Raw genomic sequence first — 26,441 nt, forward strand, 5'->3', positions numbered from 1 at the left:
GACCAGAAGGTGGCAGAAACGAATTAACGTGAGCATCTTTTACGTTACGTCACTGCAGGCGTCTGTTATGAGGTGCATGGAAAAGAACGCGGGGGAGTTTAACGTTTGACACCCGCGGGAAAATAAAGAGCCTTTTTTCCTGGTTTCGAGATAAGGGCAGGCTTTTGGTCTTCTTACTTAAAGTTAAATCTCATTTTAAACTATTTATTATGGCACATATTGTACAAGTAAACACTGTCAATATCTCATACATTTATCTTACGATTCACTTTTTTTTTTTTTTCAAATAACGCATCAGTTGTGTTAACAGGTTGTGACTTGTGATCTCCCAATCATGAGTTTCTTTAGTAGTGAAGAGCTCCATGAAAACGTCCTCAAAATGCAAGGTTTGTAAGCAAAGACGTCTCTAGGTGTGTCAGAGCAAAGTAAACAAAATATTACTCTGTGGACCTTTAAGATAGGATCATAACAGCTTTATTTGTAGCATTTATACATATTATTTTCCATTGTTGTATGCATTTTATAGAAAACTGTATAGTTAAACTAGAATATAGAAATAACCACAATAGTCCAAGAACAATTAGTATATTGTCTAGCCTATCTGTTCTTTTGCGTTTCTTGTGAGCTTGTGGTGTTATGTTATGCGTCAGAACCCCGAGAGTTTTCTGTAATGTCAGATAAAGCAACTGTACTTGTTTTCCATGGAAATCCCCAAGCTTCCTCTTCCCTTGTGTTTTGAAGATAAACACTGCAGATGACTGGGAAGGAGGGGGGAGGTACAAAAAGAAAAAAAAAATGGATCCTTTTGCTGATCCTTTTTCTGGTGTCAGTCTTTGCTAGAAATTGTCACTGTGTTTAACAATACCGTGTTCCCACTGTTGTAGGTTAGGTGTGTTTTCTTTGAACAGATAACTGGTGTCAATATTTGTAGAGGAAAGGACAAACATGGTAAACTAATTCATTGTCACAGGAAGCTGGGTCTTTTTAAAGAACTCTGACGCTTCACATGGTCTGTCTCGAGACCTCTGACACAGGATGCGGTTTGGTAAGTGAAACAGTGACAGACCAAGATAAAAATACGAAACTTGTATTGATGCATGGTTACAGGTCTGCAGCTTCTCTTGTACCTCACACGTTTTCCTAATTTTCTGTTTCATTTTTGATGCAGTATTATGAATCTTATCTCTGATAAATAAAACCGTTGTAAAACAGGGAAGTGCGCCATCTGAAAGGAAAGTAGGAGGTCTTAAAATGAGGAACTGATATATGCGTTCTAAGCAAAATTTGAACTCGAAAAGCCCACTTCCATTACATAACCAGCTGCTTACATAATGGTGTATCTTGAAAACCACATTGGAACTGAACCCTGAGTCAGATCAGGGAATCCCACTTTTTTAAGTACAAAACTTTACTACCTTGAAGCCCCTCAAACTAAACTCTACCAATTGTAAACATGTTAATCAGACCACACTTACTGGAGGCAGATCATGCTACAGTATAAACACTGGGCTCCTCCCTTAGATCGCCATTAGCCTGACCAACATCCTCTGAGTGTAAAGAATCTTCTTGGTTACTGAGGAAATGTATCATTAGAAGAAGGAAATGAGTGTTTAAGCACTGGTGGACACTGGTGGTCTGTTGTCCATGTCACACAGAATCCAAAATTCCCCGTCCTTTGTGTTTTGTGTGATGCTGATATATCACACTGTATGCAAACAAAAGACAGTTGGTGCACGTATCAGATATCACTGGCCATCGGGGAGAGGTAACCTGGCAACCAATTCAACCAATAAGGTAGTTAAAACGCTGAGGCCCTTTCACTTTACTGTCTCTTTGGAAATACAAGCAGGTTTGGTCAGTCTGAATCATAATCATGACCACAAAACATGGGATGAAACAGTTGATCAGTCAATTGGAGTTCAGTACATGAATTTAATATTGCTCAGCATAAATCTAATGGCACCGCGGGAAAGAATGCTATCTCTCAGATCTAAAGGAAATGGTGGCCTACCAGAACCCAACGTGTGAAAAGAGTGTGAACTGAGGGTTTTATGAAATTAAGTTTTAGATTTGTCTGTGACAGCTATTAGCATTTTGTCTATAAAAGGAATGTCCACAATTATATAAAAGCAGTAATTTGGGACTTTATGTCCAAACTGGTTCTAAAACATGTTTATAGTACACAGCTCTGCTATCTTTAAACTACATCCTAACTGCCCAAACTGCTTTTCCTGATATCAGGGGTAGCAATGGAAACCTTTCCCTCGGTTGTTTTGGAAGCACAGATGTGGGATGATATTAAACTCCACCTTCAAACTTTTTCTTGTGTCACCATAATGTCATGTCAGTTAATCAAGCAGACACTCACTGAATATAATGCTTCATTTTATGGTAAAAAGTGCCATTTGTGGACATTTGTAAAATAATTTACTGTTCTTTCAACTAACCATCAAACTACACTCCGTGCTGTACTTGACGGAACTGAGCAGTTTGTTACAAGAGCTATTAAAAATCTGGTGAATAAATGTATTTGAATGGCTTCATTTGCATTTTAATATACTATCTACATGTCTTTAACAATCATAATGCTGGTGACCGTAAATGACGAACGTTGACATTAACACAACGGTGACTAATTCGTGTGAAAAAGGACAACTGCATGCACTCTGCATTTTGGTTTTGACCGTTTTGATCTTAGTTGCATCTGAACAGGAAGTGGTGGTCACTTTGTACGTGATGCGACAGACGGTCTCATGGCAGGTGCTTCAGCCCGTGTGACCTATTTAGGTTTATGATTGTGCTGGCCTGATTATTTTTGCACACTGTTCTTTATTGTTTAAGTATTGGAGTCTGTTTTGAGTAGTGCTGCTCTGAAGGGAGCATTGGGCCTCAGCTGTGAGAACTTCTGCATCTTTCTTTCCTGCAAACATCACAAAGAGATCATTGAGATCTCAGATGGTTGAGTCAGATCAGAGGCCTCAGTTTGCTTTAGGTTTTTGTAGAAGAGTGAAAAAGATGAGGAAGGGGCTTTGGGTTCAGAGAAGAGCTGAAAACCACAGCGATGATTAGACTGTAACATGGTTTATCATTCAGATTGTAGAGTTTGCACTGCACTGCATGTTCTTACTACAGATGTGTATGAATTATGTTTAGTAGACTTAGCAAATTAAGTCCTATAAATTAAGCGAAAGCTTCACAGAATTGTTATTGTGTATGTGCAACTTTTAACCCTCTCAATAAATGTATTATTATAAATCTAGGTCAGGGTATTGTACTAGTTGTGTACCAAAGTGTGGTTTGTACCAGTGGAATATACAACCTGAGCACAATGATTTCTAGAGATGGATGTGTGTGCTTATGAGGTGCTTCTTATGGCCTGATCTTAATACTGCCTCTTCTCACTTAACAAAACCTGTAGCAAATACTACATTTTAAAGAGTGCATCAAGCATATGTTAGTTGCAATATAATCATGTCGATATGTTCCAAAAAAAACAGTCTTGCGGCTGGTTTCTTGCTGGTCAAAGATGATCTACAAGCTTGAACCAGCCCCCAACCAATTTTATTCCAAAACATAGTAACAATTATAAAGGTCAACGAGAGTGAACGAAATGCTATAAAACAGAATAGAACACAAAATAATAATAGAAAACATATATATGTTTAAATGTGTATCCTGAATGCACTGTAAGGAGTTTTTGATAAAAGCGTCTACTAAATGCATAAATGTAAATGTAATAGGCTTATAATAGTTAATAATATTTATAATTTGAAAACTGCGCAAATTTTCTCATAAATAAAACTGGGATACTATAGTTTTGTCCTATAGTTTAACTCAAACCGACAGGAGGCTACACACAGAAGCCAATAATGTAAACTCTACTTGACTCTGTTAGTCAGGGCGGGACTAAAAAACAGTGAGGTCGACTCAAACGCACTGCATATGTAAACTTCTTTTTTTCTTTTTAATTTGTAGGTTCGTCAATAAAAATATTTCTTAATCATCGATTTGATTAAATCTTGTAAATTAATCTGAAGACTTTAGTCGTTTGAATGCGTTGGATCCGCGTCAGATCGTGTTCCTGTCTTTTGTCCATCGGATACCTGACGGTTCTTGTATAACACATCATGTAGGATTCAGTTATCTTTAGGACAAAATGAGGATTACTATTAGTAAAACAACGTTCTTATGTCTCTTCCTGATGTCTATGGATGGTAAGTGTTTTACTGTGTCACTTCGACTTCAGTCTTTTAGGTTTAAAACAGAAAGATGGTATTTATTCCCTTATTCTCCTTTAGATAGCGCTGCATCATCTCTATCTGCACCTTTGTCATAGGCCTATAACACGTTAGAGATTGTGACCAAAACCAAAGGTTAGGATTAAATGAGAATTTCTGAGTTTAAAAAATGTGGGATGGATTAGGCTTGCCCACCAAACAAACAATCTACGTGCGTAACGTAGAAGATTAGCGTTGATGGAAGTGCGCTCAACTGCTGGATCAGCCACTGGGAATCTGAAACCACTGGGAATCTGAAACCATTGGGAAACTATAGGAGCGCAACATTCTTTGTCATTTCACCGTTGCACACATGCGTATCTAATCTTTAACAGGATCACAAAGGGAGCACCCATCTCCACGAAGGTACTTTAAACCGACACAGTTTAACATAACCAATTAACACTAGACATAGGCTAATTATTATCTAGAATTATAAATAACAATTATTAAAATTCCCAATAAGCACCCGCCCTTGCACGCACAGAACGTAATATTCTGCAATATCCAGTGGCTGTTTTTGTTATGTTTTGTTTTGTAATTGTTTTGTTTTATTTGCCAGTGTATAACCATTCAGAACTCAATAAACTTCAGAATAATTCTTATTTAGAGAACTTATTTAGAGGTGGAGACTAACTACTGTAAAAACCGTAAGATATTTTAACTGAAAAAGAAAATGAAAGAGTAAAAATGTGAGTGTTTTATGTTGCATTTTATGTTATTTTGTTAATGTTAAATGTGTTTAGTCTTTCATTTCACTTTTTGCTTGTTATGTTAACATTATACAATTTATTTAGCTTCATACACAGTGAATAGTAAAATATAGTTTTGTTCCTGCAATTCTAACAAAAATTACAGTATCACTTTAAATTATTAGTATTGCTATTACTAGTAAATTCTGTTTATAAATTTCTTCTTTTTGTAAACCTTCATTACAGTTAACTTTGCAAAACTGTTTCTGAATGTGTTTCAGGTGTGTTTGGTGATACAGATGTGATGAAGTCAGTATCAGTGCTGGAGGGAGATTCTGTCACTCTAAACACTAATATTACTGAAGTACAGAGAGAGGATCAGATTCTGTGGATGTTTGGACCTAAAGAGACTCGAATAGCTGAAATCTATAAGCAAAACATTGATATGTTTAACAGTAATGAGACATTTGGAGACAGACTGCAGCTGGACTCTTTCACTGGATCTCTGATCATCAGAAACATCAGAAGAACAGACTCTGGACTTTATAAACGACAGATCCGCAGCAACAGAGGGAACTCAGACAAGACATGTCAGTGTTAAAATGTCTACGGTAAGACAAATATTTACTGGACTTTAAAAAATATGACAGAAAAATTAAGTGTTGATAAATGTATTTCTCAACTACCTGTATTTTTACGCTAGCTTATTTTTAGACTGGTAGTTAATCAGGATTATGACAACTCTAAAAATTAAGGATTGTTGAAATTAAAATGTATTTGTCAACTATTTGTATTTTACGCTAGCAAATTATAAACCATTTAAACCAAATTAATATTTTTTAAAACCAATGTTTAATGTTATGTATGCTCTCATTGTTTTTGTTTTTGTAATGTAAACTTTATATTGATAAATTATAAACCAATCTCTTCATTATTAGTTTACAAAATCTGTATATTGTTCCCAAATTATAAACCTGTGTCTTGTTGATTAGTTTACACATTGTGTATATATAGCTATGTGTTTCCTTGTGCTTTGTGGGCCTTTTCACAATCCATGGTGATATTGTTGTGTAGCTCAGTTTTGATTTCCGTGTTTTGGATATTTTGAAATATTATTATTATTTGTTTAATTTGCTTTTGGATCCTGCTGTCCCTAATGTCTGAGTTTGCCAACATTCCAAATATGTGTTCAATTTACATGTTTTCCAGCTCATCTGCCTGTTCCTGTCATTACTAGTAACTCTTCAAACTGTTCTTCATCGTCATCATCATCAGGATCATCATCAGTGTCTAAATGTTCACTGTTGTGTTCAGCTGTGAATGTGAGTCATGTGACTCTCTCCTGGTACAAAGGAAACAGTTTATTGTCCAGCATCAGTGTGTCTGATCTCAGCATCAGTCTCTCTCTACCTCTGGAGGTGGAATATCAGGAGAAAAACACCTACAGCTGTGTGATCAACAATCCCATCAGAAACCAGACCACACATCTGGACATCACTCAACTCTGTCACACACGTGAAGGTAGTGTACATCAGGAATCTGTCTTTTAATGTAACAATGTAAAGGTATGTCCACATAAGGTATGTCCACATAGGTGTTTTTTCTAAGCTAAATAGCATTTTTGATACTATGCACTTTATATAGAAATCAGTACTTATTTCAGACCATTTTTGACAATTATACCATCAACCTACATTAGTGCTGTAGTGTAGTGCAAGACAAAAATGAAGGCATGACTGCATATTTATATACTGAAAGTCAACAAGAAAATTTATTTAAAGGGTATTCTGTACAGTTAATTTAAATTTAAAAAAAACATTTGAATTTCTTTTCTGCCTTCATATCATTGCTGTTCCATAAATAGTGTTTCTATTTCTTCTTTAAATGCACAGGTGAATTATAATTGTTGTTTTTCCTCTTTCAGATTCAGCTTATCGTTTACCGTGGATTGTTGCAGCATTAACAATTGCGGTAGTACTGGCAATACTAGCAATTGTGATGTTCTATCTTTACAGGAAATACAGAAAACCAAGGTCAAAAGGCAGGTCTTCTCTTAAGCTAATGCAACAAGCATATGTGCATTCATGCTATTAATTATTTTATTACTTTTTTTTTTTAATTCTTGACTTTAGTGAATTATTTTGAACCATCTGCCCGTGCAGCTGAAACGGTTCAGACAGACGACAGTGAGGTAGCTTATGCTGAAGCAACATTTTTACCTAATGTACAAAACAAGGTATGACTCCCATGAGCATGTTCACTTTTACACCAGATAAAAATGATAATTTATGTTTTGCTGTGTTTTAAAAAACAACTAAAAAGTTTGCATGTAGCAATGGCAGTATACCTTTACTGGGATAGTTCTGTAACACATTAGCAGCACATTAATCAGAAGACAGTGCTCTTCTTTGCTATACATCTAAACAATAGCATTCACTAAATACTAGATCCATGTGAACTGTCTTTTCACTTTTAAAATGTGTTTTAAAGAGTGAACTGACTGCTATACAGAAAATAATAGAAATGCTATAAAAATGAGCCTCCTGGTTTTTGTCTTGAGACTTCTTCTCGTCTGTCTGTGTTGTCCTACAGAAGCGTAATCAGACAGAAGAGACCATATACTCCACCGTCAATCGACACTGATCAGACAAGCAGCAGTCTCTCCTTTCACCACAATGGCTCTGCACACCTGCATCTGTCAGCTTCACAACACTTGATTGAGGAGAGAGAAACCTGATTTGCTCTTGATTTTCTTTGCTTTTCTTTCTAACATGAACATATTGTAAAGAACTTTGAGGTCCAAACAACATTGGGGGCCACATTCATTCTTATTGTATAAAATGTGTATATAAAAAAATTATATATATATATATATATATATATATATATATATATATATATATATATATGTCCTGCTTGGTATGGCATGATGGTGAGTAAATGATAATAACAACAAGATGAACAGATTGTGACAGAACCAGCATGTCTATTATATAGGAAATTAAAGACTGAAGAACCTGTTCAACATTGGTCCTTTCTTCTTTGTTCAATTGTTTTTTGTTTTGTTTTTTTGTTTTGTTTTTTTGCATATCCAAATTCCGCTCTAACAAATCTACATTTTGCATGGAGACACAGCAAAGTTAAAATGACCATTAAAAACAGCTGACTTAAAGAGAGCAATTACTTCATTATTGTATAAAAGCACAGTATGTGATACATTGAGATCGAACCTTCATGAATGCCATGTTTATGCTCTCTCAGCTAGTCTAATACACAAAAAACGGCAGTTATTCATGTCCTCAGGCCAGGGTTCTTATGTAAAGCCACAGATTCCACGCCAACTCCTGCTTTCCTTCCTGTAATTCTTAGCTTTCTGCCCTGTATCATAGCACTGCAGGTCATTACATGTCTCGTCATACACTGTTGCTTCACACGCTTTTTAACCGAGCTCTGTGCTGTGTGTCTTAACAGGTTTTTTTTTTTTTTTTTTTTTTTTTGCCTGTTTTCCCTTTTCATTATGACCAGCATTAACAGCTGGTTATTTTCCAGACAAATTAATGTGCATTCCTAAACTGTGAATTGAATTGACAAAGATCATTAAATTACACTGGTGTTTGTTTGTTGATTCTTGAGGTCTTTAACCTGGTTGTTAAAGTTTGTAAGTAGCATTCGCAAAAATATAAATATATATATCTATAAAAATATTTTTTAACCTCTTTAACCTGGTTGTTAAAGTTTGTAAGTAGCATTCGCAGACGGTTTAAAGGGGCAGGTACAAAACTAAAAACCACTGTATTAGAACTTTTGTACCTGCTATGGGAGCTTGACATATTGCATTTAGGACTGCAGTCTTGCATACAGCTTAATTGGTGATTTAACGAAACAAGAATTTTGGTAGACTACAAAGAAGCAAGTTTGCCATATTTTATTTACATTGGAAAGTGCACATGAATTTGATTGAATAATTATGAGTTACTGCCACCTGGTGTCTACAGGAGAGAATCGCGTCAGTGAGGTTGTGATGGTGGCTTTTTCTTTTTCCAATCCCTTCTAGATCTGACATAACAAACCATTAGAGCAACAGCGGCCACGCCCACCACAGCATAAATCAGGGATGGAGTCACACTCACAGAACTGCCATAAAAGCCTGGAGAAAGAAAAAAACTTATTAAAAAAACTTCTGCTCATAAAATCACTTCTGAACAAAAAAAAAAAAATGAATTAACAAAACAAAAACCACTGTCACAACATCACCACGGGCAGTGCCCACTTAAATTGGCACGAAAGAACAAGCATGACCAAGTAAGGTCTGTAAGTGTGTGTGTGTGTGTTGCCCAATAGAGGGCACCAGTTGCTTCATCTTGTGATGAAGCTCGCACTATTTTGAAAGTCAAGAAGTGCAAGTGAAAGTGAAGGGTGGCCAAGTATGGTTGGAACATACTTGGAATTTGTGCTCTGCATTTAACCTATCCAAGTGCACAAGCACAGTAGTGAACACACAGACACACACTGTGAACAGCCAATGCTGCTGTGCCCGGGGAGCAGTTGGGGGTTCTGTGCCTTGCTCAAGGGTCTCATCTCAGTCGTGGTATTGAAGGTGGAAGAGAGTTGGAAGAGAGCGCTTGTTATTCACTCCCCCCCCCCCCCCCCTACAATCCCGCCGGCCGTGAGACTCGAACCTGTAACTTTTTGGGTTACAAGTCCGACAACTGCCCTATTTTTGTCAATTGAAAACTCAACCAGGGTGAATCAACAAAAGGGTTTTAAACTGCTTTAGAAATGAGCATAGATTACCTTATTTTTAATTTTAGGGGGAATTGTTACATTAAAAGACAGATTCCTGATGTACACTACCTGCACATGTGTGACAGAGTTCAGTGATTTCCAGATGTGTGGTCTGGTTTCTGATGGGATTGTTGATCACACAGCTGTAGGTGTTTTTCTCCTGATATTCCACCTCCAGAGGTAGAGAGAGACTGATGCTGAGATCAGACACACTGATGCTGGACAATAAACGGTTTCCTTTGTACCAGGAGAGAGTCACAGCACCCACATTCACAGCTGAACACAGCAGCACACATCTGGACACTGATGATCCTGATGATGATGATGATGATGATGAATTACAAGAATTTCTGATAATGACAGGAACAGGCAGACGAGCTGGAAAACATATAAATTAAATAAGCATATTTTTGGAATATGGGCAATTTCAGACACGAGGGACAGCAGGATCCAAATGCAGATGAAACAGAACAATAATCAAAATATCCAAAACACAGACATCAGAACTGAGCAACACAACACTATCACCATGGATTAAGCTCACATTACAAAAACAGAAACAGAAAGACAGCCTACTGTACATAATAATGGCTGCATTAAATAGTTTTTATAAAAGATTAATTCATTCAGTTTTAAGAAATGGCAATGGGTTATAGTTTACTGGTGAAAAAATCAAATGGTTTGGAAATACGTTTCACTTTTAACAAACCTTAATTTTTAGAGTTGTCATATTCCTGATTAACTACCAGTCCAAAAATAAGCTTCAAATACATTTATACACATTCTAAGTAATATTTGTCTTACCGTAGACAGTAACATTGAATGTCTTGTCTGAGTTTCCTCTGTTGCTGCGGATCTGTAGTTTATAAAGTCCAGAGTCTGTTCTTCTGATGTTTCTGATGATCAGAGATCCAGTGAAAGAGTCCAGCTGCAGTCTGTCTCCAAATATCTCATTACTGCTAAACTGAGTCTTTTTGATTAAAAGTGTTACTCACCACCTCATCTCTTTAGGTCCAAACATCCACAGTATCTGATCATCTCTCTGTACTTTAGTAAAATCAGTGTTTAGAGTGACAGAATCTCCCTCAGTCACTGATACTGACTTCATCACATCTGTATCACCAAACACACCTGAAACACATTCAGAAGAACATCTTTGGCTGAACTGAGAGATCTTAAAAACGTAAAAAAACTAAATGTATCATTTAGCATATTTAAGTTTTAAACATTTAGCACATGGCAGGATGTGGTTTCCATTGTTGGTTATTTGCCCATGAATGTCTCTATAATGATTAGCATCAGTTTTATTCAGTAGAGTTAACGCTTAAACAATATGTGTTTTGGCACATATCAGTCAAACAGGCAAATTAACACTGGATTATTTGAGCAAGTGACAAGTACTGATGCTCACTGACTCTTTGAAAACCTCTGAAAAGATTAAAAATCCATTCAAACATTAAAAAAAAACCACATGAATTAAATAAGTAACAATATACATCTTACCTTCAACACAAATGAAGAGCAAGACTAAACGCAACATATATGTGTTCATTTTAGAAGAGTGAGTGGGTGACTGTGGTTTCAGCTCACAAACAGAGCATGTAGTGACAATTCAGCCAATGACCGCTCATACTGTTATGAGGAAGTATCAGTCAGAGCTGACCAAAATGGATTTATATTGGATTTTTTTTGCATCAAGATGTTTTTGGCTGAATGTAGCCTCATGTCACTCATGCTCTTTTTAAACATCTCTTTCTCATGTTGTTAAAATAACACTTTGCAGCTTAGTTTGAGTGATTAATTCATTTAAAAATATTCCTTAATTGTGAATGAAATAGCCTACCTAATACTTTCCATACCAGACTACAAAAAAGCATTAGACTTATTTTTGTTGCTAAGCACAAAAGTGTGCATGGGCATTGTGGGCACAAGATGATTCGTGAGAAGTTTGTAAGTGCGTGCGAGGCCGAAGAACATCTGCAGCACTGTGGTTAGAGCTCTCTCATATAGGCCTACCTTCTGTCCACAAGACCCTTCTCCACTTCAAGCTAACCGTGTTAGAGATCATGTAATTGCTCCAGTAGATGGCAGTAAGTGAGTAAGGGATTTAAATAAACAAAAAAGTATGGATTTGTTCAGACCGATTTGTTCACTTTTGAGATTCATTCAACAACAGCGAGTCGTTCGCGAACGAAACACCACTAACTCCAGTCAGTGCGTCTTTTTATCCGTTTAGCAGGACGTTTTCTCTTCAAGATAGTTTTCAAAGAGAATTATACACTCCAACTACTGAATAATCAGGTAGGAACAAAAGTTTATGTAAGGTGAGAACAACTGTTTACAGGCTGACACCTCTGTTACAGTTCCTGATATGTGAATGTGCTAGTGCACGTTTCATTTACTGATGCAAGTGTACTAACTAGACCAATATAATATCCACTACATCTGTTTAAATCAGATCCACCTTGATGATGTACTAAAATACAGGCTGCTCAACAACATTTGTCGTCATAATAGCGATACTATGCAGTTGCTAAGGTCTTCTGAATCTGGTTTTATTTATTTGTGTTTTTGTGTGTGTGTGTGTGTGTGGTTGCAAGGTTGTTTTAGATTGTTGTTGAGTTATAGATTTAGGTTTTACATATATATATATACTAATTATAACCTTTTTTTATTATTTATTTATAGTGTGGCTACATAATAAGAATCTGTAAGAGAATTTTATCAGCATAAGATTCTGTTGGCATGGTTGGTTTTGTTTATTAGTCAAATACTGTACACTCTACACTGTATAACCAAGGCAGTTTCCAAGAGGATATGTAAAAACTACAATATATATCACACAAATTATGTACAGAAAACTCATATTTACACTTAAAAAACTAAACTTTTTATCTCTGTCCAGAGACATTTACATGTGCCCTTATTTTCACAATATCTAATGAAATGATCTATAGTCCTTAAATTGGTTAAATTCACAGCATATAACACTCATCCCTCCAGAGATGAACATTTGGACTGATGACTGTGGTCTTCTGTGTCAGTCTGAGATGTTTGCAGACTATAGTTTTGCTCATATTCCTCCAAGACCTTCACCACATCCTCATGGCCGAACTGCATGGCGTCATCCCGAGGAATATTTCCCCACCTGAATAAGAGACATGAGGTCAATTATCACCAAACGGATGAAGCTGAAGGTAAATGTATAAAGAAACAGGGCTCTGTACCTGTCTTTCACAAAAGGGTTTACTTTGCAGGACTGTGACAGAAATAGCACAACATCCATGTGACCTAAAACAGAGACGACATAGATGGAAAAATTGGTTTATGATTAATAAATCTTGTTTGGGACCGAAAGATTCTTTTATGTTTGCAGAAAACGATTCTACCCTCTGCAGCAGCTATGTGAAGAGGTGTACGAGAGTCATAGTCCTTCAGCTCCATTTCCATGGATGAAAGGGCAAACCTGAGGAACAATGGAGAAAGAGGGCAATGAGTCATTTATATTTCAGTAGCACTCAAAAATTTGGAGTAATAAAGACATTGTGAGGTATATAAAATGACCTTCTCAGAGCTGAGACATCTCCACTGTGGGCTGCAAACATCAGATTCACCACTGATTTATTCAGAAAAAAAAGATTTGGTGCATTAATTGCTGGAACTATTAATCAGTCTAACAAAAAGGTTTAATATAGGGTATTTTCGCAACATTTGGTGTTTAAAATTGGTTGATGTGAAAGTTGTTTTTCTAATTTTAGATTTACCCTGTCATCACCAGACTGTCTGCGAGGGTCCTGCTTCTTCAGGAAGTGCCTCAGATTATCATAATTGTGGAAGTTGAACATAGACACCAGTTCCTAGTTATGGAAGGGTTACAAAATTAGTTATTTAGACTAAATTTATGATGATGGAGTTAAAAAGAGGGTGTAAAACCAACACGACAATAACAGAAGCACCTGACAGAAGCGAATTCCGCGGACACTGTTCCCAACTTTGTCCACAGGGGGCGACCAACACATGACACCCATCACGTTCGGCACCACCAGAAGAATAGCACCAGACACACCAGATTTAGCAGGTAATCCAACCTGACATGTATTGGTAAATAAAGTCATATGGTTCGTTACTATGACAAGTGTCAGTACGACAAAATTAATTACGATTTGTTAATAGAGGCTACCAGAAAAGTCATCTATCATATTGCGTAGACGTTTTCAAAGCTCTCCTGTTCATATAACATATGTATGACCTCAAAAAACTGTGCACTTAAATTTATTTTTAAATAAGTATTGTTTTTAATAAGTCATTTTAAATAAGCACTTTTTAATATTTGTTTTAATAGATTGTCTAGATTGAAAGTCACATAATAACTAGTGGCTACACAAAATCTTAACAGATTGCACTCTTAAATGTCCTTTCAAATAAGCTATTTTTTTTAATAAAAATTATTTTAAAAATAAGTTTACTACATTGAAAGTCATACAATTCAAGCAGTGTAGAAACAATCCTTTTACGCACATGGAAAGCGAACTGTCCCGAGTAGTCGTACATCCCGCAGGAGTGCATGAGACTCAGCGTGTTTCGTACAGCTTCTGTGCTCAGGACTCTCTCTCCTGTGATCGGACAGATGCCTCCGTTAGCCAGTGTGGCGGCCATTACACTGCCAGACTCGCACGTGACCTCTATGGCGCACAACTTTGAGGGACAGAAAGGAAATTGTAATGGGATTACCAGAAGTATTTAATGTTTGATTTAACAGTGAAAAAATGTCAACTGGACCTACCTGGAAATAAAAGTCCAGTGCGTCTATCATATCCGCCCCTACAGGAAAACACTGTAAAAAGGACGTCATAGTTGTGTTTGCATAGAATAAACAACACCTTTTTAGTTTGCTTATATAAAGCATGCTAAAGTACAAACTTTCTTCTCTTTTAGGTAGTATCCTATCGCGTAGTTTCTGTCTCCTGTCTCCTTCTCAGACTGGAACCTGGTGAACGCAAATTAAACTTAAGTCAAAAGCAATGAAATTGGGTACAAAAACTTGATAAAGTGAAAAACATACGTTGCGTTGCTGAAGCCCACATACTCCCTGCCTGTCATTTTCTTCACAAACTCCATCACCTGTGAAAGTGACTCAACAAAATTATTTTCTCCGTAGACTTGCTATAGAAAACAGCCAATAAAGTCATTTTATAGAACATACATTTTACAGATAACTAAAAGGACTATATTTTCAAGGAATAACAACTGTGGTAAAGAATTTCAGTCTTTATCTAAAACAAAGCTACTGTATGACTTTGTAATATAGCTGAAAAACCGTATGCGCTACTTGTTTATCTTTTTGGAGCTTAATAGCTTTCATTTTGTTAATTGTCTACTTTTAGCCACATTAAAGGAATAAATAATCATAGAAGTTCTGAACAACATTAAGGTTGATTTATTGATTTATTTATTTTTTAAATGGCTACATTTATTTTAAAATCGCCAAAGAAAGGTCTAACAAAGTCAACTGTGTCATAATGCAAGTGCAGTTACTTTTTGGGGAAACATCAAATTCTCCTGTTATAAAAAGCTTATTTTTCAGGCTAGATCGCCAAAGGAATCAGTGCAACATGCGCAGTCCTAATTAGCAACTTAGTCAAATAGCGTTATAAAAAAACTTATGATTGGCTCTTTCACATTGAGAAGGCGGGGCTTCCTGCGAGTCTTTGTTATAACTTACATAGTCATGCCTTTTTTCCCATTCAAAACTATACGAGTGACACGTCTTGGGTATTCTATAGTCTTTGTTATAACTTACATAGTCAAACTTCTCGGCCTTGTTGACACCTGGCTGTAAAAAAACAACAGTAAAATTTCAGCAAAACTCGTGAATTTTATGTTTTCTAGATTGTACTGAAAGCTCTGGTAACCTAGAAAGCACAAGTCACATACATCTAGTGTAAAGGGCGCTTTTAATAGACTGGATTTAGTCCAGACCAGTAATGCTCCTGCTCATAGCTTCACAAGGTCAGTCTGCTGCACGTGCAGCAGTTGCACTGGCTCTGTCCACACAGAGCAGAATTCTGGGTCAAAGGTTTGTTAAATCCATTTCATTCTTGGCCCTGTCTGCATGCCAATACATGTGCATATATCAGTGTTTGTTTGGGAGTCGTGCAGAGTTGATTATCAGACAAACAAGCAAATACTGTTAACACAAACCCACTTGACACCAAAAAATTCACCAGAAAATATTTATTTAAAATTTCCCAAAAAATATTAGTTTTTTTTGTTTACCTTAATAAGTGAACTGATGACAATTGCTCCGGCATTGACCATGGGATTGTGAGGTTTATCTAAGAACAGAAAACCAGTCAGCTCAATTAAAGAATTGTAATAATTATCGATTTTTAAATATATTATAATAATTCATTTATTTTGATATTATTCTCAGTACAGAGGAATTCTGTCTAGCAAAAACAAATAAGATATTCTAGATAACTCATTTGATAATGATAATCTGACATTTTCCCACCCACTTTCTTCATCTAGGGAGAGTTTGTTGAATTTGAATCCGCTGGGCTCCTTCCCTACGTAGTGGTGAATGCGCTCCGTGCCGTGCTCGTGTACAGCGATGGCGTATTCAAGCGGCTTCACGCACGACTGCAAACAGAACGGCACCTTTGTGTCTCCCACCGAGTGCCTAAAATCAAAGCTGATTTAAAAAAAAAAACATAATTTCATATTTTAGAAAAATTTGAAAAATATATCCACCTCTGTCCATCCACTGTGCAGAGAGAAACACCCCAAAGATCAGGACTAAACTTGGTCAGATGGGGAATGTATTTTGCAACCTAAAAAAAGATTAAAGGATTATATAGGTAGCTATACAAATGAGGGAAATTGATTAAAAACGTCCCTACCTGTCCATCATGTTGCAGTTTTGATGTGTAGTAAATATCATTTATGACACCCACAAATGCCTCAAATTCTGGAATGATAAACTTCCGTCTGAAAGCGAGACTCAGCAGGACTATGTTGCCACCCACACACCTGTCGCGATATTAGAAATCCTCGCAATTAGTAAACTCCCAAATATTCCTTTTCTGTATTGTCTGACCTCACCGAATACTCACTTCCGGAACAGCTCACGGTCCATCATGACCTCACCGGCTGATTCCTGGACAGCTTTGCGGATCTTTTCCATGCAGTCGCGCAATCTGGGGTCAGAGGTCAGAAGGCCGGTGCTTTTCACTGCCTGTAAGATGGAAAAGACTGTTCTGTCTTTTCACAATCGTTCAGTTTACTTTATGTAATTCCACTGTGCAATGTGCAAACATTAAACACTAATGTATATAAATGTAAACAAAACAAGACTATGAATAAACAATAATCAAACATAAACAAAAAAAATCCACCTGCTGGCAAACTGTAAGATTTTATCTCATTTATATTACACTGTTTATTGACTTTCCTTATAAATGATTACACAACTGATGACACAAACCGGTTCCACAAAGTCCGGATAAATGTTTGTGTGTTTTGTCCCAGACTTCTCATGACCGAATCAGATTTCAGGAAACATGTAGGGGGCTGATGATAGTAACTGAGCCCATAGCATGCAACTGAGTAAATGTAGCAGCTCCCAGCTGTTGCCCATATACAGTGATATTACACAGGTAGCAGACTCGGAAAGCTGCTAGTGCAAAGATTTTAAAATCTAGTTAAAACTTGTGTGTATATGTAAATGAAAGAAGAAGAAGAAAAAAACTCACAGCAATGAAATGAGACACAGGAACTTTCTCTGCTCCTTCAGTTATAGTGTAGAAAAGCATGTCCTCTAGTCCAGAGAACAGACCTTTATTGGTCACGTGTCTGTTTTAATAAAACGAAATTAGACATATTTCAGTTTATTAGCATTTTTATTAAACGTTTTGTTATGCATTACTGTTTTTATATACTATTTTAATTTATTCTACAAGTGACTCACTTTTTCGATGTAGGTAGATCCGCGGAAGCAGGGGTGATAATTTCTTGCCTCGCGTGAACGCGCGAAGATAAACCGAACGACCTCCGCGTCACATTCTGACACGTTGAGCTGCTTTTTGCGATGTCTTTCGCCAGTAAACCAACAACTCCGACGTTGGTCAGTCGCAGGGTCCTGAAAGAGATCATTTTCCAGTATCCCACAAGACGAAATCTAAAGTCTGAAGCGTTGAAAGGCGAATTCAACCTATTCCGTGTCGCAAATAACTGTCTGCAGAGTCTCGCGCGGCTGTGTGTTTTGAGGCGCATCAACAGGTGCGCGAGGAATCCGGTGAACGCTTGAGGCACTTTATCAACACTGAGATCAAGTTCACTGTCACAGATTAATAGATAACTCTACTGTTAAAACATCGAGGGGAGACGTGACTTCATGCCTTGACGTTAGACAGCACGTTTTGAACATGTTTGTAAAACAACAGTTTCATTCAAACGATCTACGAGGTTAAAAAAGAGAGAAGTTCTGTGACTTTAACTCGTCTCCTGACAACTTTTACCCTAGCGGAAAAAAAGATAGACTACCAAGGCATTAAACAATATAAATGTACAAAAATAAAAAAAAAATATATATTTAATATTTAATGTTTAAATATATTAAAAAATAAGAACACACTATAAAAAAATATATATACGATCTATCGAACTATTGAACTCTCTCGGAATAAACAATAGCTTAAGCTCAGGGAAAACTTTAATAATTCCTTCATCATACAATAGGACAAACTGTTTAATGAATAATTAATGTTCTCTAAGAAGGAATTTAAGTAAATAAATAAGATACATTTTAAGTAAATTGTCTCATGACTTTCAAAGAGTATGCTAGGTGGCCTACTGAAAAAGAAAACTACATCAAAAACGTAAAGAGCTAGAACCAGTCAAGGAAGGTTTTATGTCGAGTTCAGCTAGAAACAGTTAACCAGCATGCTGACTTAAGCGGGTTTTGTTTCTTTCTGGGAAGAGATTGGTGCACAGAAAATGTTCTTATAACATTTATTGAATTATGTTTATACAGTTAGATTAACTCAGTTTCCCTGCAAAACAGTAATTCTGACAGTTTCATACAAATATAACGTCAAAAGTCGAAGTAGGTGGCACTTCAGCAACCCATCTTCATTAGATGACCAAGAGGCAAAACTGGTGATGCATTTTCAAGGCACATTATAACTATGTATAATGGTTCATAAATATACAAAATTACTGATAATGTCCAGTCACCAGATAACTTTGCCTCATAAATAAACTATTACATTTACAGTGTTTATAAACTCTAGTTACTTCTAGCACATTTCCACTGCTTGGTACTTGGCACGGTTCAGTATGGCATGGCACGGCTCGGTTTGTGTTTCCACTGCAGTTTAGTACCGCTTTAGAGTGGGCGGGATTATTCTGTTTGTTCTGACGATTTGTGCTGAAAAACTTTTTCAACCCCCTGTCAGATTTTGCTACCTCCCATTAAAACAGATTGTAGCATAATTCGATAGCTAAAAGTGCTACCTATCAGATTTTTGAGGCTTTATTAAAATAAACACCTACCCCAAACCAAAACCTACACCTACACCAACACAAAAACAACCCTTACAGCATAAAAAAAAAATTATTATTTGTCAGAACACTGGTTGGGGAGTTACGGAACAGTCTCCCCTACTTCCGCAAAGCCTGAAAAACTTTTTCATTCTGCGTCGCCCCATCAAGCTCTCGCTTGATCCGCTCCTCTGCTATCAACGAGAGGAACATCTGTACTTCCTCAAGAGACAACAAAACAGACATTTTTGGGGATGTTAAAAAAAAGGTGCACTCATTCAAAACAGTTGCGTTCGATCCTTCGCTGGCAGTGGTTCTGTTGTGTCTCTGTGACGCAGCTAATGACGATTCTCTCCGGCCAATCAGTGATCAGCAGAGTTTACACGTCACGTTTTGGTAACGGTACAGTTCACTTGGAACCCCAACCGAGGTGATGCTAAAAACGTACCAGGTACTGTACCCAGTGGAAAAAAAAACGAAAGTGAACCATACCGTGGCGTACCATGCAGTGGAAAAGCGCCATTAATAAGACCCCAAAATAGAGTGTCTATAGTGTATCATAAGAAGGAAATGAAAGATAAGAGTTAAACATATGTGGCCGAAGATTCATACACTTTTTGCAGGCTTTGGCAACACCAGCTTCAGCGCGATATCTACAACACAAGCAGGCATATAAGACAAGGGAATCCACAAGAGCTTGGCGTCCCAGCCTGCGCTGTAGCGTGTTCTTGGGTGGACGGCCAGCAGGGCGTGTTCCATGCAGTTGGTCACTTTACTGAGGTCAGAGTCGCATATGGTGTTCATGATCAGCCTCTGGATCTTGATGTCTGGAGAGACAAAGAGTGTCTAAATGGACTATAGACTATAAGACTATACTCTTAAAAATAAATGTACGTCATTAGTACATCATTATGATTCCATGAAGAAACATCCATGGAAACTTTTCAATGCACAAAAGGTTCTTATAGTGGAAAAAGTTTATTAAATGCTCTTCACACTGTGGTTCTTTTAATAATTGTTTACTGAAAGATTCTTTGGGAAACCAAAAATGGTTTTTCTGTTGCATTATAAAAATTTTATTGTCAATACTATAGAAGGAGAATGGAGAAATGGAGAAAAGTAGTCGTTGGCGTTAATAACATACATTTATCCAAGTATTTGTCTCCATAACTCTCCTGCACTTCAGGGGTCAATTGGTTCCAGAGGCGATGAAGTTCCCTCTCGATGGGCTCCAAGCTGGTCACCTGAGTCTTGAAGAAACCAGGTTCAATGATGCACACATTGACCCCAAAATTCTGGATGTCCCTCCTGAAATTACATCAAAAGTTATTATATAAAGACTAAAGGTAGTGGTGGTTTCAAAAGTCAAAACTGCTGAGAAAAAAAAAAAAACAATATCTATGTTTTCATTGACGTTTGATACCTGAGACAATCAGAGAAGCTCTCCACTGCGAACTTTGAAATGCAATATCCTCCGCCGTTAGCTGCCACTCTTCCCAACACTGACGCCACATTCACCACTCGTCCACGGGCCTTTTTGACAAGAGGCAAGAAGTCCATCGTCATCTCAATCATGCCAGTCATGTTGACTTTAAGTGTGCTTTGGAAGTCTTCGATTTTCATCCATTCTGATGGACCCATGGGAAGGGAGCGTCCTGCATTGTTCACGAGACCCCAAAGTCCTAGAAAGTTGGGAACAAAGATGTCACACTTGTTTCTAAATCTTACTTTGAGGTCTCACCTGAAAACACACCTTTATCTCCAACTTCTTTTTTGGTCCATTCCAAAGCCTTCTGAATGCTGGTCGTGCTGGTCACGTCCAAGATGCAGGTCTTAAGGAAGGGTCCTGTCGCACTCTTCAGATCATCTGCGCCCTTTTCCGTGAAACACCCGGCTAGGACACGGAAACCACGTTTGTCCAGGAGCTTGCACAGTAGATGTCCGAACCCAGAGTCGCAACCGGTCACAAAAACGTGTTTCTCCGAGACCTTGGTGATCTCCAAGTTGTCCCGGTAGAACCACACCAGCACCCATAGCAGCACAAACGCACCCAAGACATATGTGCATGTACAATTGTTACTGTAAGCAAAAAATACATACAAAATGTATGTAGTCTTTAGTTTGTTTGCTTGTGTTTTGATTTTAGTCAGACACATTCTTACCTCAAGTACTCGTACATCGTTTCTGCCTCCTGAGTGATTCTGCGAAGATGTTTTGTAAACAATTGCTTTTTGGTAGAATGCCAATGCGTAAAAGAAAGAAAAAACATAACAATGCAGGTGTAATTATGAAGCGTCAGGATGCAATCCCATAATCCAACAAACACCAGTTCAAAAAGTTATTCAAAAAAGCAGATTCTACATGGCTAATTTGTTTGCATAATTTTTTAACTAAAAATAATGTTTGAATTACACACCCTTATCTATTATTGCTTGATTCGGTTGCATCTATAGATCGTAAAACTATCATTAAACTAATGTAAATCTGGGTAAACGTTTACACAAATTAGTTTGAGCTGATTAACTACATCAAAAACTATATGCATTGTTATATTTTATTCCACAAACTGACTCTGAAATAGTAAGACCTGTATGTTATAATGACGTAATATGGTCTTTGGAGGCTTATTGAACATTATTGACCCATGCACACTGCTCCTCTTGGTTTTAGATTATGTAGTCACAGGGCGCTAACATGCGTAACTGTTGTTTTTCAGAGCACATGAGAAGTCTTGAGCTAAGGCTCTTATAAAAACAAAGGGAGACTTTGGTAGCAGCGTACAGGTTTAGAGAATGCTGTGAAATTGAAAACCCAATAAAACCGAAACACAAAACCTATTAGCTACAGGGACTAATTAGTAAAGAGAAAGGATGAGGATTCATCTCGGTGCTACAACACAACCAATAAGACAAAACCAACCAATTACGCTCCTATATGCACATTAAGCTTTGAGGAATGTACGCTAATTAATTATCAAACAAACAGGGCTTTATCAAAGAATTATTAATGTACATGAATTGTATAAAACTGTATACATAAAATACTTTGCAACTCATTTCCAGATGATATGACATAGAATTGCTAAAGAATCTAAGTGGAAATAACCGAAACTTCTAAACCAATCATACCATAGTCCCAAAAAATAAGAAAATGTCTTAACAAAACAGAAGTCGTTTATTTGAACAAATATCATAGTAGATCAAATTAATACTCACATTAACCTGATTAGTAATTCAAAATAATTAAATTTCACGTTCGCAAGTAAAAATAAATAAATACTTATTTAAACATACACATTTAAATAAATATTAGTTCACTGTCACTGAGGATAAAAATAAGAAATCCTTCTATCAGATCAAGTAGTCAGTTATCAGACTTACCTTTTCCCTTCTTGGCTCTGGAGCTGGAGGTCCTGAACGCGTTTGGTGAGTGATCTGAAGTGGGTCTGCGTCTTTATCCCTAAAGCTGATTCTATCAGACAGAGCCACAATTTCTAATCTCCAATCACACTGTATTGCTGTTAGGCCTTTTTTTTGTGAGGCTTGTGTAAGCGTGATCCACAAATAGCTGGGCTGGGAGGAACTTTTAAGGAGAAACATGCCAATACGCTTTATTTTTAGGTTGATCGAATCAGTTTTTGGGAGGTTGACAGGACACTTAAGCAATGACAGGAGCATCCAGTGATGCCAGATTTGGACATTTTTGTCTACAGTAGTTTTAAACAAATTCTATTTTTGTTCAAATGATTATATGTAAAGTTTTTATGGCCTCATAATAATAGAGAGACTACATTAAATATGAGTACTTATTATTATTATTATATTAGAATATACAATTATATATCGTAAAGGTCTCTGTGCAATTGGTAAAATGGTCTCGATTCCACAGCAGTCACTTATATAATGAAAACTTTAGAAGAATTCTGTTCTGCTGCTGAGGGATGTTTCTTCCTCAGGGTCTGGTGAGAATGTTTTCCCTTCTCGGGCCAGGTGTGAACCTTGGATCACAGAACCAGACCAACCAAGAGGTCTTTTATGTTTTTACAGCTGATTTGAATTTCCTTGCTCTGCTCTGTATATATATAATTGGAAATGAATTGAATTCTGAATTGGATTCTCATCCATCTATGACATCATGTGCGGATTCACATGTTTGTGGGTCTTGAGTTTCAAAAATGGTAAAAATTATTCAAGAAGAAAAAAAACAAAAAAAACAAAAAAAAATCATCATACACACTCACATAAAAAAATCTGAATTAAAACAACCAAAATCCTGCTCTTGCTTTTCATTTTCTTAGTTTTACATTTTACGCTTTCCCCTTATGTTAATCCTGTGGCTGAAAGCCCTTGTTGTAAATGTGGATTATGTAGCCTCACAGTGCGTGAACGGCTTAACGTGGGTTCAGTAAAAATTAATTAACAAACTGTGAAATCCCACAAAAACGTATTAAATCTATTTTAGCTTACTATTACATCTATAAAGCTAAAAAGGGGCAGGAAAAATGTGTAATCCTAATACTATATGTTCATTTCTTTTTATTATGCAAAGACCGAATGGAAAACACTTGTCAAATGTTGGTCAAAACAGTTTGTATGAAGGAAGAAGCAGGACAGTGTTTCTGTGCAGGTGTACTTTTGGGGGTAAAATGTGATGTACAATTCTTTACTGGAATAAATGAAACAAAAAATAAACAACTTTTTTATTATGCAAGCATATTATGAAAAATAAAAATGAACCAAATCAGAAATAAACAGCTGTACAATTCTTTACTGGAATAAATGAGACACAAATGTCTCAAGTGTCCAAGTTTCACCATCATCTGGAGGAAAATCCTCTGTTTCTGTCCATTTTGGAGCATCAGAGTCCGTCCACTCATGAGGACGTGGGCTGAACCGGGGCTTTGTGCACGTACTCCAGAGCTGTGGTGATCGTCCGCATGTCCATCTCGATACTTCTCGCCCAGTTCTCCACATCTCCGATTTCCTGTGCAGGAATAATCTGCCATTAAATCTGCACAGTTCACCAGTTGCAACACTAAATTCACACATGAATCAATAAATAAAAGAGATTGCGTACCTTTAAAGCCTGGTTGAAGTTCTCAACCATGTTGATCCACTGTGCCGTCTGCTTGGCAAACTGACTGGCCTGAACCTGCAGCGTCTTCACCTCATGGTCCAGCTTGCGCTGGTTGACGTACGCCTGCGCCACCCTGAACAGAGATACTTATACATTACAATGTCTTAAAGGAACAGTTCACCCAAAATGAAAATTTCAAAATGTACTCACCCTCAGGCCATCCGAGATGTAGATGAGTTTGTTTCCTTATCAGGTTTGGAGAAATTTAGCGTTCCATCACTTGCTCACCAATGGATCCTCTGCAGTGGATGGGTGCCGTCAGAACGAGTCCAAACGGCTGCTAAAAAAACATCACAGTAATCCACACAACTCCAGTCCATCAGTTAATACCTTGTGAAAAGCTGTGTCTTTCTAAGAATCAAGACTATCATTTAGATGCTTTGACTTCAAACCATCGCTTCTTGCCAAAATACAAGTCCATAATCCATAATATTGCTTTCTCCAGTGAAAAATCTCACCTCTTGTTGTCCTCTCATATCAAAATATATTTGTTTAGAACTGTTTTGGACTGTTTTTGCGGTGCTTGATCTGTGCAGATTTCTCTCCTGATTCAGACCAGATGACTTTGTCGCCAGAGAAAGCAATATTACGGATAAAGGACTAATATTTTGGCCAGAAGCAATGGTTTAAAGCTAAAAATTTGTTAATTAAAAAAAGAATAGTACAAGTGTGCAACCTTTTCTCTTCACAAGATGCTATTTGACAGACTGGAGTGGATTATTGTGATGTTTTTATCAGCTGTTTGGACTCATTCTGACGGCACCCATTCACTGCAGAAGATCCACTGTTGAACAAATGATGTGATACTAAATTCGCCCAAATCATGTTTTGATGAAGAAACAAACTCAGCTACATCTTGGATGGCCTGAGGGTGAGTAGATGTTCAGCATTTTTTTATTTATGGGTGAACTATTCTGTTTGCATAAAATTTGTCTGTTCCAAGAACAATTCTCTGTTGCATCCAACCATGCAACTCTAAGCTGCTTTCCCAGAATTTCATCATAGCGTCCACACAAAGACTGGGATTATGACCAGAGTGATCACATGAACTGATCAAATAATCCTGTGTGTACCTTTACAAACATATAAAACTCTCCGACTCACCCTACATTGAGATGATCCACCAGGGCTTCTGTTAAACATGTCGCAGCTGCTATGGCCTCTCGTCTCCGTCTTTCTGTATCATATAGAAGCATTTAAAAAAAAAAAAATAAAAAAAAAATCATATCACGTGATTTTGTTTTGTTTTGGGTGGTTGACAAAATTTCAAGTAATGAAATACATATATTATGTGTGCACACCATTATTCGATCTTTGCTAAATAATAATTTATTCGTTTACATGTAATGAAATTAATTGTAAGAATAATTTACTTATTTCTGTAGTCTTACGTAAAATACAAGCAATGACCGTAACTAAATTAAGGAAATAAGTCTACTAAAAAGAATTTGCGACTCGAATGAAAATGAATATATATACATTCTTAAATACATTTGACAGACGAATATTAAGATGCGTCTTCATCTTCACATGTAATATTATATCAAAGGGCCTGTCAGTGTTAGTCGGTAGAGATCTACAGAAACACAAACCTTGTAACTCTTTCCTTTCGTTTTGTTTCGCTTGGTGTTCTTTTAATAAACGAGAGAGCATTCTGGCTATTTATTGTAAACGAAAATAAAATATATTCATTTGATAAAGTCAATTTTCTCCAAACGTTTTGGCAGTCCCTGGACTCACATGACAATCGTCTCGAAAACATACGGAAAGCGCGGAGGGACAGTACATACAGGATATTTTAAAAACGACATTTCAAAATAAAAGTTTAGTTAAACGATTAAAAATATATACTTATATACAGAGCGCTTACAACTGGCCGACTGCACTTGACTGAATGATAAAACGACCTTTTTTAAAATTTATTTTTATCACAAAATTTTTACTTAGCTGATATGTGGGGTTTTTTTTTCGTCTTTTTTATGGGTGCAACAGCCAATTTCGAAGGAAG

General features: G+C 36.9%; 3 protein-coding genes, 1 long non-coding RNA gene and 2 pseudogenes across 5 annotated transcripts; 2 read left to right on the forward strand and 4 right to left on the reverse strand.

The window, feature by feature from the left end:
- The first annotated feature begins 3,879 nt into the window (after positions 1–3,879).
- On the forward strand, positions 3,880–8,582 carry LOC122141544 (annotated as a pseudogene).
- A 297-nt stretch (positions 8,583–8,879) lies between these two features.
- Positions 8,880–11,562, reverse strand: LOC109056101 (annotated as a pseudogene).
- A 339-nt stretch (positions 11,563–11,901) lies between these two features.
- On the forward strand, positions 11,902–13,525 carry LOC122141584. The gene is made up of 3 exons (XR_006157947.1): positions 11,902–12,055; positions 12,799–12,951; positions 13,131–13,525. It is a non-coding gene; the product is annotated as an uncharacterized LOC122141584 (long non-coding RNA).
- On the reverse strand, positions 12,490–18,276 carry LOC109056092 (glutaminase liver isoform, mitochondrial-like). Its single transcript, XM_042749403.1, has 18 exons — positions 17,724–18,276; positions 17,509–17,608; positions 16,870–16,991; positions 16,657–16,786; positions 16,508–16,587; positions 16,273–16,436; positions 16,031–16,089; positions 15,555–15,587; positions 14,817–14,875; positions 14,675–14,741; positions 14,538–14,588; positions 14,273–14,449; positions 13,711–13,842; positions 13,519–13,611; positions 13,319–13,380; positions 13,144–13,220; positions 12,982–13,045; positions 12,490–12,902 (listed from the first exon to the last, which is right to left on the reverse strand). The coding sequence occupies exons 1-18, from the start codon at positions 18,026–18,028 to the stop codon at positions 12,746–12,748; spliced, it is 1,932 nt and encodes a 643-aa protein (XP_042605337.1). The 5' UTR covers positions 18,029–18,276; the 3' UTR covers positions 12,490–12,745.
- Positions 18,277–19,480: 1,204 nt separating this feature from the next.
- On the reverse strand, positions 19,481–23,476 carry LOC109062934 (retinol dehydrogenase 7-like). 2 transcript variants are annotated; one of them, XM_042749459.1, is made up of 6 exons: positions 22,678–23,476; positions 21,460–21,498; positions 21,051–21,376; positions 20,721–20,979; positions 20,442–20,605; positions 19,481–20,124 (listed from the first exon to the last, which is right to left on the reverse strand). In XM_042749459.1, the coding sequence occupies exons 2-6, from the start codon at positions 21,474–21,476 to the stop codon at positions 19,904–19,906; spliced, it is 987 nt and encodes a 328-aa protein (XP_042605393.1). In that variant the 5' UTR covers positions 21,477–21,498; positions 22,678–23,476; the 3' UTR covers positions 19,481–19,903. The 2 variants fall into 2 exon arrangements, with proteins under 2 accessions (XP_042605393.1, XP_018935547.1); XM_019080002.2 differs by having other exon boundaries at positions 21,460–21,524.
- A 568-nt stretch (positions 23,477–24,044) lies between these two features.
- On the reverse strand, positions 24,045–26,213 carry LOC109063321 (biogenesis of lysosome-related organelles complex 1 subunit 1-like). The gene is made up of 4 exons (XM_019080402.2): positions 26,026–26,213; positions 25,538–25,610; positions 24,374–24,506; positions 24,045–24,280 (listed from the first exon to the last, which is right to left on the reverse strand). Exons 1-4 carry the CDS (start codon positions 26,084–26,086, stop codon positions 24,170–24,172), a joined length of 378 nt encoding a protein of 125 aa, XP_018935947.1. The 5' UTR covers positions 26,087–26,213; the 3' UTR covers positions 24,045–24,169.
- Between the last annotated feature and the right edge of the window lie 228 nt (positions 26,214–26,441).

The sequence above is a fragment of the Cyprinus carpio genome, chromosome B22 (assembly GCF_018340385.1).
Source record: "Cyprinus carpio isolate SPL01 chromosome B22, ASM1834038v1, whole genome shotgun sequence".
NCBI lineage: Eukaryota > Metazoa > Chordata > Actinopteri > Cypriniformes > Cyprinidae > Cyprinus > Cyprinus carpio.